Raw genomic sequence first — 16371 nt, forward strand, 5'->3', positions numbered from 1 at the left:
TGTTTCCTTATGGATCTCTAAGCTTAATTGTTGCAGTCTGATAGGATAAAAGCCAAGCAGTTTCGTGTTAAAGACTGTGAAGTAGCTCAGAAGTTGAGAAAGCTCTTTCTTTCTTTCTTTCTCTTCTCGTTGTCTTGACAGGCTCAAAATATCTTTAGCTGTCAAAATAAATAAAGTTTTCCACTTCAAAGTCTTTTCCTGAAAGTCTCATGTTGAGGAAAAACAGGTTCTGTCGCTCAAATAAACATCTAGAGGAATTTCGAACAGACAGCAGCTGCGGCTCAGACCTTTGACATTTCTGACTCAAAGTTCAGTTTATAGAAAAACGATAAGAAAGCTCAAACAACTGTTACATTTTCAGTAGTTTTATTGAAAAATGCCTCTTTCGTTTCAGAAATAAATAAGAAAATAAGGCTGTGTGGAATTCACAAAATGTGCAGTTAAAACATGAAAATAGCAATCCTATGTCCATAGTCTTGCAACCAAATTGAAACTGCATCGATAGGAAATGACAACTATATTCTGCCTTAGAAATCCTCAGTAAATATACAGCACAATTATGCAATTCCACCTTTGGTAAGAAAACAAAATATTTAAAAAGAAATGCTGCTTGTTACAAAGAGTCAGAATATCAGCGGGTTTACAAATTGGTCACAATGTCACAGGGGCGATGTTTTTTAACTGAAACGGCAGTACTTACTGAAAACGACATGGGTAGATGGAAAGTGTTCAAAAACATACACGATGTACATCTCTGGACGGGATTTTACACGATTAGTGCACTGAAGCCCGATTAACACTTGCGGTTATATTACAAGCAGACACTTGGCAAGCACACAGGTTTGTAACATGTACATTTGTATTCATCTTCCTAAAGTTTGTCACATCAAAAAAAATATATATGTTCATTATAGCCAGGGGTATCAAACCCATATAAGTACTAGTTTTGCTCTGGATATCGCTTCATCCTCACTTAAGTGTTCCTGTAAGTTATTCAATAGTAGACTTTCTGACCGCTCCTTAACGTAGCTATGATGCTAGTGTTTCTGTATTGTCCTGTGGTAGCGATCGCTTTCCTCTGGGGTTTCGTGTCTCAAACTCTCCAGCTGGCTCCACAGGTATATTCACTACTTCGGGTTCAGGTGGGTACTGGTTGGCTAGAAACATATTGAGGATGGCCAATCAAAAAACGGGCTGCTTCTGCAACTTTTCACATGCACAATTTTAAATTATATTGCACTGTGGACTTTAAAAAATGCCCTGTGTCAAACTGCTTCTCTCTAAAGTAACAAAAAGAAGTTTTAAAAGCTGTGATGACATTTACAATAAAACCCAACAAGATATTGAATAAAAAAGACATAGTAACATAACCAGCTGATACTATAAAAGACAAATGGAAATAGCAGGAAAGCAACATTTAGCACCATTTTCACCAATGTACACAAAGAGCACGATGATTAAAAAGTACAAATGAAACATGCTTCAGTCTGGACCAGAGCTGTTTAGGGCACTCAGGCGTCATAAACAGGGGTTATGCTGATGTAAGTAAGCAGAGGGTTACAAGGCACGAGCTCAATACAGATGTTAACTTGATTTTTAGTGAAATGTCTCGTTTCATACAATCATTTACAAGGCAAAACATTAGTTTTATTTACACGTGTCACCTCTACATTAACGCTCCTCTATGTTAGTACTTGTTTTGGGTGGTATTTGTACATGCTCCTTCCTCTGTAGAAGTGCTCAGTCTCTGCTTTCTATCTCCCAACGGTTTGTGGTTCAAGATGCAAACAGACCAGCAGGTTGCCATCACCGTAGCTTGTAGCTGTGAGATGATGTTAGTCCGCTCCATTCGTGTTTTTTTTTTTTCTTTTTAAATGTTCAATAATCATGTCCGTGGCGATTTATCCTTACATGCCCCATAGCAAACGGCCAAACATCTCAGAAACGGGACTTCAAAGTGTAAGCAGCACAGTTGACTTAGAACGTTTACTATGCAAAACCTGAAAATAGTTCAAACAAGGTGTGAGTTTTCTGTGGAACAAAGTAAAAAGCATCTCATTTGACCAATAGCTAGAATGCTTTACATGCCAGTTTCAAACCTGGACATTAAATGTATGGAGGTATTTAAATATACAAGTTACAAATTATTTGACCGCTTCTTCAAAAGTTGCTATTTTTGAAAATTTGTCACACGCAAACCAACAAAGCTCAACAGAGCAGCATGAGTAACTGAAAACGAATCCCAGGGAACAAAACTAATAGTTTTATTCCGATATCAACACTCTGCTGCATTCATACCTCCATCCATTGAATTTGTCCAATGAGCTGCCAGTCTAATAATCGTGCATACACTTGGAGTTTCCTCTGATGTAGCACCATGCAGGACCTACAGCGCATCAAGCGTACCTGTGTAACCTTGTCCGTTGTAAGGAATGCCAACACACTGAGAGGAGTCGCAGTACCCAGGTGGTCCCGGTGGTCCCCTCACGCCTGGAGTGCCCTGACGACCTGGAGGGCCACGAGGCCCAGCGGAGCCAGAAGGCCCCGGGGATCCGGTTCGTGACTCTCCGGGTGGCCCTGCAAATGGGAGCGAGAAGGCGAGTGAAGCCAACCTGAGCAGGGAGTCTCTACAGCTAAGCACAAAACCCCACTGACATCATCCGCAACCCGTCTGTGGAAACGGTGGGGATTCACAGGGCAGCAGAACTGTAATTTCAACTTTTCAGTGGCTCAATTAAAGAGAGGGATGCAGTCTGGGCTGTTTGGAATCACCCCGGCCCCGTCTGTCTAGACAGCAAAACTCACGGTGGAATTTTCCCCCCTCTTTTTTCTCTCCTTTAAGTGAGCCCATGTGTTGTCAATGAAGCCACTAAAGAAAGCTCATTGTACAACAATCTGACCCCCCCACTCACACCCACACACATACACAGTGCGTGTGAGTCATCAGCGTGGACTTCCTAGTTGTTTCTCAATTCATTCACAGAAACAGAGATGTCAGTGTTCGGTGTGGGGTAGACATCAATAGGAGGTTCCTGTTGTTGAGGAATCACTTCCCAAAGGAACGGAAACTTTCTCGAGCACTTTTATAAGCCGCACACCAGATCTCATTTTCACCTAAAGAAAACTACAAGCTCATTCAAACTAATGACATTTTCTCTTTTTCTTGAACTGCAACACGGTCTAAAGATGTCCTGGGTGCTGTCTGAACATCACATGTGAAAATTCTTTTTCCATTTACCGTGGATGTCTTTGTAGATATCTAATATGCACACATCACATAAATCTTTAAGAAAGGAAAGAATTGGGAAAATGTTTGGGGCCTCTCCAAAAAATTTATGTAGCGCAGCTGCCCAAACCAAAGATCCTGAGCCACAGTTACTGTAGGTAAATTTCAGCCTCTTGCTGAAATGTGTCGTTTTAATGGGGCCAGTGGGAGTACTCGGTCCTAGAAAGGTCCACCAAGAAGGTTGGAAAAGGCTGTCACGGCGAAACTGTGTTAGAGTCAGGATCGAGTTGTAAATTTGAACAGTGGGAGAGCAGCAGACTGTCTGCAGCTGCTGGAAAACAATGTTCAACAGAAAACAAGCTTAAAGCAGCTAGTTTTCTTCTCGCTATGGCCTACTTCACTTCAAAAAGATGAATTGTGTTACCTGGTGGTCCACTTGGACCTCTTTGTCCTCTGATACCGGTTCCTGGAGCCCCTCGCTCTCCTTTATCTCCTGGCAAACCTACAGAAACATTAAAGAGTAGAACTCACTTTCAAACAAATGAAAACAAGTTCTCATATCTGGCAAAAAGGAGAAATGTTCAGGGTGTCTATGAAACACAACTGAGGTGACTCTTGATTAAAGTGTTTGCTTGGAATTGTGGATAAACCACAGAGTTGGTATCGCACCTCTTTCTCCTTGATTTCCAGGTAAACCAGGGTTTCCAGTGAAACCAGTTCGGCCAGGCTGTCCGGGCTCTCCGCGGGATCCCGTGTTGCCAGGAGGGCCCGGAGGCCCAGGTGGTCCAGGAGTGTTGCTACGATATCCGGAAGGAATCTGGTTGAGCAGCATGTCGACTCTGCTCATCTGACCTTCAAACAAAGAGGACGCATCAAAGAGATTTAGGACAGAAATATCATTTAAGATAAATTCCCAGAGTTATATGAAACATTTGACTCACTGTTCACAAGCTGTTCACAAACTTGTCGGGCAATGGAGCGCATCATGTTCTGGGATGCAAAATCTCCCTGGAAAACAAAGATGTTGTCATGAAGCGATTGTTTCCTAAAGCGTTACAAAACAGCGATGAGAAGATGATACGCACCCTCTCTCCTTTCTCTCCTTTAAGGCCAACAGGTCCCTGTTAATGAGAGGAACAACATGAGAACAAGCGTACCACGTCCTGGACCCCTATATTTGTGCCACGTTATTCAGTACGTACTGGACTTCCTGGATCTCCTGGTTTTCCTGGTTTTCCTGTTATTCCTGGAACACCTGGATTTCCAGGATTTCCCTAAAAAAAAAAAAAAGGAGAATTTTCAGAGAAAAGCGGTTTGTATTTGAAATGACTGCATAGTAAATGTAATCGTAACATTTAACTTCTGCTCCCTGTTAATAGCTGCATAACAAGCTTTAGGTAGGGAGCTATACTTTAGCATCTGCAGCGGGTTGGGGGGGTGTAGGGGCACGTGGCACAAGCTGCCAAGAACAGATTGAAACACACACATGCACACAAACACACTCGCCAGCCGGTGCTAATGGCTCTTGGAGCACTCAGGATGGTATAGTACGTGTGCGTTCTATACTGGCTGGCATGGCGGCTGGATTAAGTGGATTCAGACCTCCTTAAACCACAGAAAAAGGAAATGAGATGCACGCACGAGCCTGGTAACAGTGGAGGAAGCTACAGACTACAGCCTGCTTTTCATGTGCCGTGGAGCCAGAGGAGTAATTGTTGCAGATATATCAGGAAATAAAGCACACTCCACTGAATATTTATTTGGCTCCTTTCAACACAAACAATTCCACACTCACCATGGGTCCTGGTGGGCCTCTGGGTCCAGATGGTCCCTCCTTTCCTGGTGGCCCCTAAGCAGAAACAACATACAATCACACATGGATAACAACACACTGGAGACCCCTGCAATACATCAGCCTGTGTGTGTGTTTTTACATTAGGCTTATAGGCAGTGGCTCAATGGTTCTGGCTGACGTAAGTGAGAACATGGAGGCAACATCAAACATGGGGCCGTGTATAAGTGGCTGATCGCATGTAAAACATGTGCTTGAGTATTTCTAGGCTTTGAACACAGTGTGAATACAACGCATGTCCAAAGATCGATCTTACCCGCGCTCCGCTCGGTCCAACGGGGCCCAGAGGACCGCGCTGTCCAGCAGGACCCTGGGAAAAAGGCAGACACACTTCATCAAATGTGAATGATCAAGAACAGGACGTTTATAGAGCTCCCCAGTGGCCCCGCTGACCTAGAATTAACAGAAAAATCCTGCATTTTCCTCAGTGTCGAGCCAAAAACAGTACATATTTTGGTAGGAAAACCTCTCTTTTGTCTCTTGACGTAGGACATCTTGTAGAAATGTACATAGGCTGTTATAATAAGCTGTATTACGTAAGCAACGATCACAATGCTGCCAACAAGCTCTGGGACTTTCTCTCATGTCTGAATTTGCTTATTCAAGGACCAGAATGGCCAAGAGTGAGGTTCTCTCCAACTGAACGGTGGGAGTTGGCTGGATGAGTGAAGCGATGATGGCTACGCAATACCAAGCCTCTCAAATCCAGAAAATTCCTAACTATTATATAAAATGGATTTGGCCTAACTTCATATTTGCTTCTGACAGTCAAAAAAAATCCGTGCAACCTCAAAGAACTCCCAAGAGTCTGCTTTTATTTGACCTTCATTTTCATCCACAAGCTCAGCAGGATGTCTTCTGCCATAAGTCAAAGATGCTCAAACTTCAGACAGAGTGCAAGTCTTTACCACGTCCCAATCATCTTCAGTTACAAGGCTGGAGAAGAACATGTTCCATTCCCCATTTCCCCTTTGGTAACATGAGCCTGCACTTCATAATAATTTAACTGCATCAGCGGCCTTCTACCGTTTGTCAATCAGTGGGCTGATCTGAGAGTGTGGGACTCCCTGAGGATGGCATGGTAAACCTCCCACTCTGAGTGTGGTTTTCATCCAGCCATATGGACTAAATCCAGGCTCCAGTAGCAACACCGCTCTCTGTGGATAGTCTCCCGTTTCCTGCTCACAAACCACAAAATAAAGAGAAGTACGTACTTGCAGACCGGGCATGCCTGGGTCTCCGGGATCTCCCTTCGGTCCTGGGCGACCCTGAAGATGGAGGATGAGAAAAGACAAGCTTGCTTTAGTCTTTGGGGTTGTTTTCTTTCGGTGAACCTGTGATTGTGATTGATTTTGTGTTTTCACAAGAACATCTGCAGGTAAAAAAAAAATCCTAAGCGAGCCCTCTGGTCTTTCTTCACGTCGAGGGGAGTGTGATGTGTTTTGACATTAGTTATAAATCCAACTCACTGGCAAAATGTAAACTACATCAGCTATTCATCAACTTTCACACAAACTTCACTTATCAGCACATGTGAACGGTAATTTAAAGAAAAAACAGTGATAGTGTGGAAACGTACATCTACTCAGAGGATTTCTTTGGAGTGTGGATGAACTTACTGGTTCTCCAGGCAGAGAGAGTCCGTTAGGGCCTTGTGGACCTGGTGGTCCCATCGAACCTGGAAGTCCTTGCTCACCACGTGGACCCATCGAACCCTAAAGCATTAACCGAAACATACAACGAAATGTTACACAGCCTCTGGCAACCTAAAGCAAACCTTTAACTGCACATATAGACAATGATTGCCTCGGGAAACGAGCCTTTAGGTTACCTAACATAGGCCCCTCTAACTGTAGCTGTGGAAAAACATACAGTCGATAACTGACTTCAGATGTGTGCAATTTGCAATAGCTTGCGAAATACCATGGCATCGCGAAGCAGATTTATCACATATCTAACTTTACTTTAGGAGCCTCATAAAATCAAAGCCTACAGTGATGTCAAGTTTAACTTACAGGCTTGCCAGGATCTCCTCTGTCTCCTCGAGGTCCTTTGGTGCCCGGGCTTCCCTAGAAAAGTGAGGAGCCAGAAATCCGAGTGAGTGTAACAACAGGAGCAAGTTCCAAAACCCCTAAAGCCCCAAAGCCAGCGAAATCCTTGCATTGGCTTAGTGAGGTTACCAAGCCCACATATTCCAGACCTCTCCTCAAGACGTCTGTACTGCCGTTTTTCCGACAGGCATTTATCTTTTGACACTTTTCCCCAAGCCCACTTTTTTTTTTTCACATGTGCCACTTGTCTCATCCTCAAATGCTCTTTCCAGAGATTAAAAAAAACATCCTCAGTGTGTTTGAGTACAAATGTGAAGCTGTATGGTCACTGTAACAGAGAACGGTCTGGCTTTATCATCATCATCTCTGAAATATTTCTGTCTTCTGAGAAAACTGCTTTATCAGGTGAAGACACGCAGAGGAAGAGGAAGTGAAGGCAGATTAAGGGATGATGGAGGGAGTTTCTGTACCAAAGGTCCAGGAGGTCCCTGGGGGCCGATGCTGTCCTGCGTGCACGTGCAAGAGTGAGGAAGGGATGGACACTTGGCCTCATCTCTCTGAAAAGGACCAAAGTTGAGCAGAAACACACATTATTATTGCATATTTAACACCAACTGACAATCGAAGGCTTGTCTTTGAAATCTGTAGCATACAATTACACAATTAGGCAACAGTATCCCAACAAACTCTGGTCATCGTGAAGCTTCAGGACCAAACGCTGTCCACGTATGGAAATGATTGGTTGATGTGATGTGTTATATAAGACTGGAATCATTGACATGATGGATTAATATGTGATGCAAATTATACAAGAACTTGTAATTGCCTAAATGTGCATGCATCCGGTTTTTACCATAATGCATCAAAGTAAATGTGATTTAGTGAGTGCTTGGTGATCTAAAGGAGCGTTTGTTTTCATGTAATCGGGAGGTCATGATGGCAATAGTGCGATTAGCACAATTACACAGGATACAAGGTTCCATTGAGGCCAGCTGAGGCGCTTTCTTTTCAAACAGCACTATAGCGTTTTGCTTAATGACCACATACCAGCAAACGTAGACTTTGGGCTGTAAACCCAGGATAGTGTATACAGTCACAGTGGACCTCTGGAGATGTGTTACAGCTAACAGCAAAGATTAAAGGCTTCAGAGAGAACATGGGAAGCAAATGTGGCAGAATAGCCGAACAGTGCGCATGTATGTCAGCGGCCTTCTGGCTTGTTTACGACACGATTCTAAATTGTTCTTACTGTTGCAGGCAGGTCGCAGCATCTGTCTCGGCTGATCCAGCTCAAACTGCAGACGATATCGAACATCTGGAGCTGGAACTACACAACAGAAGAAGCGAGGCTGTTAACAAATGGCTCCTACGCTGTTAAAAGACAGACGCATTCGGTGGGAGCAGTTAAAAGTGAATTGTGCATCTATGGACAAGAAGTTTTGGATGTTCTTTCTTTGGAAATTTAAGAGATGATCTTCCAAAAGCGTTTTTCCAAACTTTTGCAGTTTTAATGAGTCCCAGCTCGTTTTTTTGACTTACTGTAGCAGACTGCCTCCTTCCACCTCCAGACTTGACCATCTTGCCAAGCACTTCATAGCCATCCAGTGTGATGTTGTTGGCCTCTTTGATGGGCTTCTCTGCCACCTCTTGGCAGTCAATGTTGAGCTTGACTTTCTCTGGAGAGACGGTGATGTGGAGCTGCAGGAGGGACGGATGAAGAGAGGGCACCATTAACATCTTTGTCTCCTCAGCTGCCAAGTTGGTTGCAACGATTATTTGGCAAATATTTCTAAGAACATTGGCGCTTCTGAAAAGCTGGTTTGGCATTTAAATCTCTTTGGCTGCCGTTTAAATATTAATCTTTTCTTTATAAGAAAGTGAAACCATGAGACTAGAAATGTTTAGTCTTTGAGCTGCTGTTTGATGCCTCCACAGATAAATGGACCGTAAAGTGGGAATATACAACACTGGCATTTCCATGTGGTATTAAAGTGCTAGTCAGTGATTGTATAACAGCACAGAGTGACAAAGTGCCAGTTTCTGAAGTTTCCTTTTCAGAGGACCCGGCTCCACATCTTGAAATAATATCTTTTGCGGTGTGCCATCAAAAGTCCTACACTTTCCATAGTTTCCCTTCAGAGTTGCACATTTTCCTCTGCCTATCAGTCAGACAAGCTTTCTTTATGTCAGGAAAAGCAAGCTACCAATTCTTTCTACAAAGCTATACCAACCACAGACTAGGCCATAGTTCTTGGCAATCAATCTTAAAATTATAGTTTACTTCCTTGGAAACAGAACAAACTATCTGGTGAGACCACATAGAGAGAGGGCTGCCGTTTATCCCCAGGTCCTGGCGTGGATATAATTCGCCACGATGCTCCTGAGGGCTTACCAAAACATGGTTGGATGGTATACTGTACACATTACCTCACTGACCAGCAAGTAAACACAGTAAAAAAAAACAAAACAAAACACAGTGTCACTGGAAATTGAGGCTTCAGGAAAAATAATGACCAGCGCTCCCTCAGCTGATGGTTGCTGTTAAATGATTTTGTCCAAATGCAGCAAAGCGTTGACAGACGAACAACTTTCATTCATCAATTGTTAACACAGAGGGTTTCACTGTGCTCTGCTGTGTCAACACTCCACAGTCACAGCACATATGGTGAGATTTCAAGCTGACACCGTCGCCGCTCCAATGCACATGACATCCGAGATTTATATAATATCACATTTTGTTGCTCTAGGCTCCGTCCTCCGTCTTCCTCCATTTTTTTTCCAATCCTGAACCTCAAAAGACTCAAAGCCCTGTTAATAAGCAGGTGTAAGTCTTCTCTATGAAAAAAAAAACTGAATTATCTTTAACTTTGTCGACTTTTTTGTCAGAAATGAAGATTATAAACAATTTGGCATTGGGCTCACAAAGAGCGGTACACTGGCACCGCCTTCATGAACAAAGACAACGCAAACTAAAATGTACTTTTCACTATTACAACAACTTACATGATCAAACTTTAAGCAGTGAACACGCGATTGGTCATCATGACATATGGAAAAAATCTTTGGTTACCAGCAAGGTTCCCATCAGTCAAATGTGGTGGGGGGCGGGAATTCCCCAGTGGGGCTAGTGAGTGGTTAGCATCTGCTATAGCCATCTCAGAGAGTGATCCCACATGTTTAAGTAGCAGTTGACCACGACCTCCCCAGCTTGGGTTACTCTTTATTAACTAGCCTGAAGGACACAGAAAATACTCTAGAAGCGAGTCAAAAACCTGATTACAAGACACAAAGTGCTTTCTGTCTAACATTCATGCACATCCAGACTCCACTGAAAGCATCGGGACTGGCTTGCAGACAGAGATTGATTCAGTTCCAGTTAGCAGATGATATCCTCTACCAGCTGATCCAATGAAAGCTGAGGTGTAAGGTTAGAAAGTAAGTCTTCACTAAATCTGTATTCACTCCGTATTTCAGATCTCACTGCGTTTCGCTTTTCTGCACACCCACAAAAAAACCCAACTATCATTTGTGAGTCTCATCAGTGGTCACTCTGGCTGAGCCTGCGCACACTCATGCTGAGGTCAGTCTGTAATAGCCACAAAGTGTTGGAAAACCACTGACAACATGTAAACACACTCCACCGCAGCAGTCAGCAGCGGCATTTACTCAGCAGACCAGCAAATAAGCAGCTAGGTAGACCGCTGCAGACTCGCCAGCTCATGCAACGCACATGCACGCGCAATCGCACGCACCGAAGACTCGACCGACTGTGATGCAATTAAAATCCAATCCTGACCCAACATTTTCCAGGGTCGCATTCATTCATGAAGTCACCCTGCAATTAGCTGTGTAGACGCTAAATGGTCAAACTAAAAAGTAATTTGCTGCAGGCTCTGATCTCTGGGCCAGTACATCACGCTGAGCTCTTTCATGTCAGGAAGTGGGGTGGCAATCTTTGATGTCAGATAAGATGTCTGTATGTCGAAAAGGGTCGTTTACTTCGATGACCTTAGAATAAATGTACAGTGTACTAAATACGGAGGACGCTGTCTAGAAATAGCAAATGCAATTGGTTGTGACTTGGAGTACACCGAAACCAGCTGCTTTCCCCCCGGTGATCAATTTAGCATCGTAAATCTTTCCAGGTTTGTAAAATATACCGTCTTACTGTGCTGAAACAGAACAGGGGATGTTTTGAAGTCACTGATGCTTTGCACTGGCCACAAAGACAGTCCATGTCTCTATTTACCGCTTTCTGTAGCCCAGAGAAAAAGCATACAATACAAATGGTTTATCACAGTAGTAAGCCCGGCATGTGTTCCTAATATAGCGGCTAAACCGACGAAGGGAAAGAAACAGTCTGAAACACAATATCGCCGCTGTTGTTGATATTCTGTGTAAGATGAGAGGTTTTGGCCGATTGTTTGAAGAGTTGATGTTCACGAATCTTTAAATACGTGCCACTTTAGGAGTTCTGGCTTAATTTCTCACAGGAAATCTGGAGCAGATGATGGTTTCAAAATAAAGAAAATGTTTCATCAAGACAGTTGCAAACATCTGGATCCTGGAGCCTTAAATCCACCGCTCACTGTCCTTGCAGCATTCCGCCAATAATGTGTTTCCTTGCTTTCACAATGAGAAAAGTACACATTCCAGCCCAAATCTCCACCGATCGCACAAGCAAATTTCAGCCGATTCATCACGGGGGCTACTGATTTTTATATCTTCAGCGTTAACTTAAACTCGTCCTGAAATTTCAGCTTTTAGTTTGAAAACGGAGAACATTTAGCAGACGGGGAGGTCAGGTGAAAGACGCTTTTTCATGCACCTGCAGGAATGTCTTTTGGGGAATTAAATGAAGATGTTTCGTGTTGTTTGTGGAAAAAATGCAAGCAAGTCAACTGAACCCACATAAAAATTGATACAGCGAGGAGCAGATTGGTTTGGAATTCATCTAACAACTACCAGGAAAGCTTAGAGTATTGATGTGGTCAGACCGCCATGATTCACTCTAACAGTCTGCAGCAGAATTTCCCTCCAGCCAAAGTTTTTAAAACTTATTTATAGCCTCCACAGCCCATTTGTCATATTCACTGGCCGTGGCTTAAATTAAAGAAATATATATATATATATATATATATATATATATATATACATACATATATATATATATATATATACATACATATATATACATATATATATATATATATATATATATATATATATACATACATATATATACATACACATATATATATATATATATATATATATATATATATATATATATATATATATATATATATATATATATATATATATATATATATATATATATATATATATATATATATATATATATATATATATATATATATATATATATATATATATATATATATGTATGTATATATATATATATATATATATATATATATATATATATATATACATACATATATATATATATATATATATATATACATACATACATACATACATACACACACAAATATATATGTGTGTGTGTGTGTGTGTGTGTGTGTGTGTGTGTGTAAAAAGGGGCCACTTTGACAGCAGGTTGCCACTTTGAGATTGATAGCAGGAACCTTTTGATACGGCTACATGACCCTGAATGTTTTGTCAAATCTTCGCATTAAAAGGTAATTCAGCCAAAAGAAAGGAGGCATAGAAGCCACAGAGTGTGAAAGGATGTAAAAACAGACGTGAAAAGACTGAAAACACAAAAGCCTTCAGAAAGGAGAAGCAGCGCTCAACTCACAAACAAAAGACTCCCAGTCTTTCGCATTAAAGCCAAAATGTCACTTTGCTCCTCTCTTTAAGAATCACGCCCGATGTTTACCTTGTGGAAGCTGCCGTGGAAAACCCGCCTCACTTGCTGCTCGTTAAATGTGGCTCTCTGGATCTCTCCTCGGGTGTCCTTGTTGTAGAACGTGACTGTTTTGCTGGAAGCTGAAAAGAGAAGAGCCTTTGATGAATCCCTGACAGTGTGTTACAGCGCAGTGGCACGCAAAGCACAGACTATAGAGAACACATGCTCGCAGAGAGAGCAGGATAAAGGGAAGGATAAAGGGAAGGCTCGGAGGGATTAGGACAATTCCTGTGGTTATGTGCATGCACATGGTTTGAACAAGGTGCTGTTTTAAGAGTTAAAGCTCCCAGCGAAACAACAAAAAAGTCCAATTGTATTTCAAGCAGTATGTCCTGAAGCTTTGCAACTAGCACCTTTAGTGATTTATACAAAAAAACAAAGTATGATTTTAAAGAGTGTACAGCTCAGGGTAAGAATATTCAGCAGGGGAGACTTACGGTTGACCGTGACCCCGACTTCAGGGTTGTTGTTTTTGTCGGCAATCTGCCAGATATCAAAAGCTTCAGAGGGCGTGTCGGGCAAGAGGCGGAAGAGCAGGATGATGGTGTAAGAAGGGGGAAGACCATCCGGATGGATCTCCCTGTAATTGTGAAAAATCACACCCTGTGATCAGACGCTGTGCGCTCGTTACTGTAGCAGATTAATAATGATATGCATAACAAATGGTCTACTGTGTGACACAGCCGGCACATGTTTTTCCCATGGCCTTGATTAAATTGTGCACATGTTGAAAGGATTTTCTGTCTTCTTTCAGGTTGAAAGTGTTTCCACTTGTGTGCATAAGACAAATGCTGCACTCACGCACACTAAAGTCGCATCATTATAAACATATTAAGAAGACTTTTGGACACTACAGCTGTTGTGCAAGTGTTTAACAACGCCTAAATGGTGCCCAATAAAGAGACAAAGCACTTGACTCAGCGGTGATTTGTTTTCTCCTTGTAAGAAAAAGGTGGGAGGGTGGGGGTCCTGGGGATTAAAACGCTACACCCAAAATGTTCCTGCTAACACCTCATATTCTATGAGCTGCAGCAATAAACAGGCCTGAGCATCGGGGAGACCTCTGTGACTGCAGAGGCTGTTGAACTTTATTACGAATAATGAAGCGTGCAGGCGATAAGGCCAGTAACCTGCGATTATGCACACCCTCAGCTCTTACTTGGTGGGCTGGTTCAGGAAGGAATCTTTGTGCAGCCTGTAGGCGATGTAGCTGTTAAAGGAGCCCGGCTCCATGGACACACCGTTCATGGCAGCGAATGTCTTGTCTGTGATATTGAACGCCTCGAGCATCCTGAAGCCTGGAGGGGAAGAACAACGAGAGAAACCTCCTAGTGTACCACATAACAGCATTTAGCAATGTCAACAAACTCTGCAGGGATTATCTGCTGTGTACACTGCATGGTGATGTTGTGTGCTTACCAGGCGTGGTGAATCCATTGATGTAGATCAGAGGGCAAGCTGAGACACAACGAAAAGATACAATGAGTTGGAAAAACAGATTACGGCAGAAAGAATGTGATTTATATGCCTTTATATATTTCCCCAGGCAATGGATCGGTAGGAGCGCGCGACAAAGGGAGAGCTTCCCCTTAACTCCGCCGTTCACTAATCAACCCGTCTAATAAAGTTTTTGTCTGCGCCTGCGAGTGAAACTAAACTTTAGTTGTTGTTTTCTGATACATGAAACTCACTGGAAGTGGCTGTTTCACAAATGAAGGTGATCAGGTTGTCCTGGATTTTGGCAAAAGCGTCGTAGTCGTCTACCACAAACACGTGTCTCTCGCTGGGCTTGCTGCCGATGCTTCTCAGCTCGGTCATATCCACGTCGGCCACTCCGACCACAAACATGCTGTAGCCTGTCGGCGCAAAACACAAACACACAAAAACAAACAAAGACCATTGTTAAGTCTGCAACAAAAACCCGCTGCGGGGATTAATACAAGAGTTTATTAAACAGGCCAGAAAGTCTGGTTCAGATGAACTAAATCGACGTTCAGGAGCAAATGCTTCCCCTGTTTTACTTCTTCTATAGCACAAATGCAAACACACGAGCCAGCGATTCATATTTCCACACATACCAGAATGCTGCAGCTTCTCTGCACTCTTCTTGACCTCATCCTGGGAGCGTCCGTCCGTGACGACCACCAGCACCTTCGGGACGTTCCTCCTCATGCCGTTGTCTGAGGTGAACACCTTCTCATAGACGTGCTTCAAAGCAATGCCTGGACGAAGAAGAAAACGGGAGAAGAAGACCATTGAACCTCAAACGTTCACTACAGTCAGAACTTTAAGTTTGCAGCTTTTTTTCCCCAGAGCTTCACCTGTCTTGGTGTTGCCTCCTCTGTAGCGGACGCCCTGCAGAGCTGAGATCACGATGCCTTTGTCGTGGTAGGTGTTCAGTTTGAACTCGGTCCTGGCGTCATCGCTGTACTGCACAAATGAAACCTGTTCACCGAGAACAAAAATAAGAGGATGGTGACGACGGTGAACACAGATATTAGGAAATATGTGCATGATTTTTTTTTTTTTAAGAAGCCACCGAAACATCAGCTGACCTGCATGCCTTTAGGGCTGATGACATCGAAGGCTGCAGTCATGCTTGTAACAAACTGGAGGACTTTATTGAAGCTGTCGTCTCCAATACTCCAGGAACCATCGATCAGGAAGACCAGGTCGGCCTTGGCACCTTTGCACACTGCGATGCAGGTAAAGCAACGTTAGAGGCTGATCGCGCCTGGACAAAGTAAATACATTGATTAAAGCTATCCTTACCATCTAACGCAGGTGGGACTGTTGCTGGAGGAGGAGGAGTGGGAGCCTTTGTTGGCACTGGGGTGGGTTTAACCACTGCAACGCAAGAAAGAATCGCATGTATGAATTTATCATAGCTGGTAAAATGACATCTTTGTAACATCAAAGAAACAGGAAGTTCCAGCAGCAGCCGTTTCCTTACACGTCCTCTCTTTGATACTGACTCCAGGTCCCTCGAGATTGGGCGTTTGCGTGTACACGGTGGCATTGTAAAGAGTGTCGGGGGTTAAGCCGTCAAAGCAGTAACTGTTCTCTGAGCCTCTGACGGTGATCTCCTGAGCCCCGCTCCTGGAGGCTAAAGGAGAGGAAAGAGGAGAGCGACTTAGCAACTGATTCTAAAACGTTACTGTGACGTGTAACCGGGTGAACTGAACTTACTATCAAAAGGATTGACTTTGAGTCTGTAAGAGGTGGCCGCTCTGTGAGGGGCCCATCGGAGGCAGAAGGAGTCGTAGCCAACGTTGTAGGTGTTCAAGTCCGTCACATTCAGATACACTAAAGACAAGCAAACGCAGCTCATTACAAATCCATCCGA

General features: G+C 43.1%; 1 protein-coding gene across 3 annotated transcripts in view; it reads right to left on the reverse strand.

Annotated features, from left to right (window-relative positions):
• Positions 1-349: 349 nt before the first annotated feature.
• The window catches only part of col12a1a (collagen, type XII, alpha 1a), a 50650-nt gene continuing 34628 nt past the window's right edge, over positions 350-16371 (reverse strand). For 2 of the 3 annotated variants that reach the window (XM_012923392.5, XM_012923391.5), the window contains 26 exons: positions 16215-16331; positions 15979-16131; positions 15798-15872; positions 15581-15720; positions 15347-15470; positions 15104-15247; positions 14717-14881; positions 14445-14483; positions 14185-14323; positions 13463-13605; positions 12996-13105; positions 8669-8827; positions 8379-8456; positions 7600-7686; positions 7094-7147; positions 6698-6793; positions 6293-6346; positions 5335-5388; positions 5022-5075; positions 4429-4500; positions 4312-4347; positions 4168-4234; positions 3896-4078; positions 3651-3728; positions 2407-2577; positions 350-1157 (listed from right to left, as the gene is read on the reverse strand). In XM_012923392.5, the coding sequence (XP_012778846.2) occupies positions 1030-1157; positions 2407-2577; positions 3651-3728; positions 3896-4078; positions 4168-4234; positions 4312-4347; positions 4429-4500; positions 5022-5075; positions 5335-5388; positions 6293-6346; positions 6698-6793; positions 7094-7147; positions 7600-7686; positions 8379-8456; positions 8669-8827; positions 12996-13105; positions 13463-13605; positions 14185-14323; positions 14445-14483; positions 14717-14881; positions 15104-15247; positions 15347-15470; positions 15581-15720; positions 15798-15872; positions 15979-16131; positions 16215-16331 (2720 nt within the window). In that variant the 3' untranslated portion in view covers positions 350-1029. Of the gene's footprint in view, positions 2001-2406; positions 2578-3650; positions 3729-3895; positions 4079-4167; positions 4235-4311; positions 4348-4428; positions 4501-5021; positions 5076-5334; positions 5389-6292; positions 6347-6697; positions 6794-7093; positions 7148-7599; positions 7687-8378; positions 8457-8668; positions 8828-12995; positions 13106-13462; positions 13606-14184; positions 14324-14444; positions 14484-14716; positions 14882-15103; positions 15248-15346; positions 15471-15580; positions 15721-15797; positions 15873-15978; positions 16132-16214; positions 16332-16371 lie in introns of all 3 variants that reach the window. The other variant, XM_012923393.5, reaches the window with a different exon arrangement.

This window comes from Maylandia zebra, linkage group LG19, assembly GCF_041146795.1.
Source record: "Maylandia zebra isolate NMK-2024a linkage group LG19, Mzebra_GT3a, whole genome shotgun sequence".
In the NCBI taxonomy this organism is placed as follows: domain Eukaryota; kingdom Metazoa; phylum Chordata; class Actinopteri; order Cichliformes; family Cichlidae; genus Maylandia; species Maylandia zebra.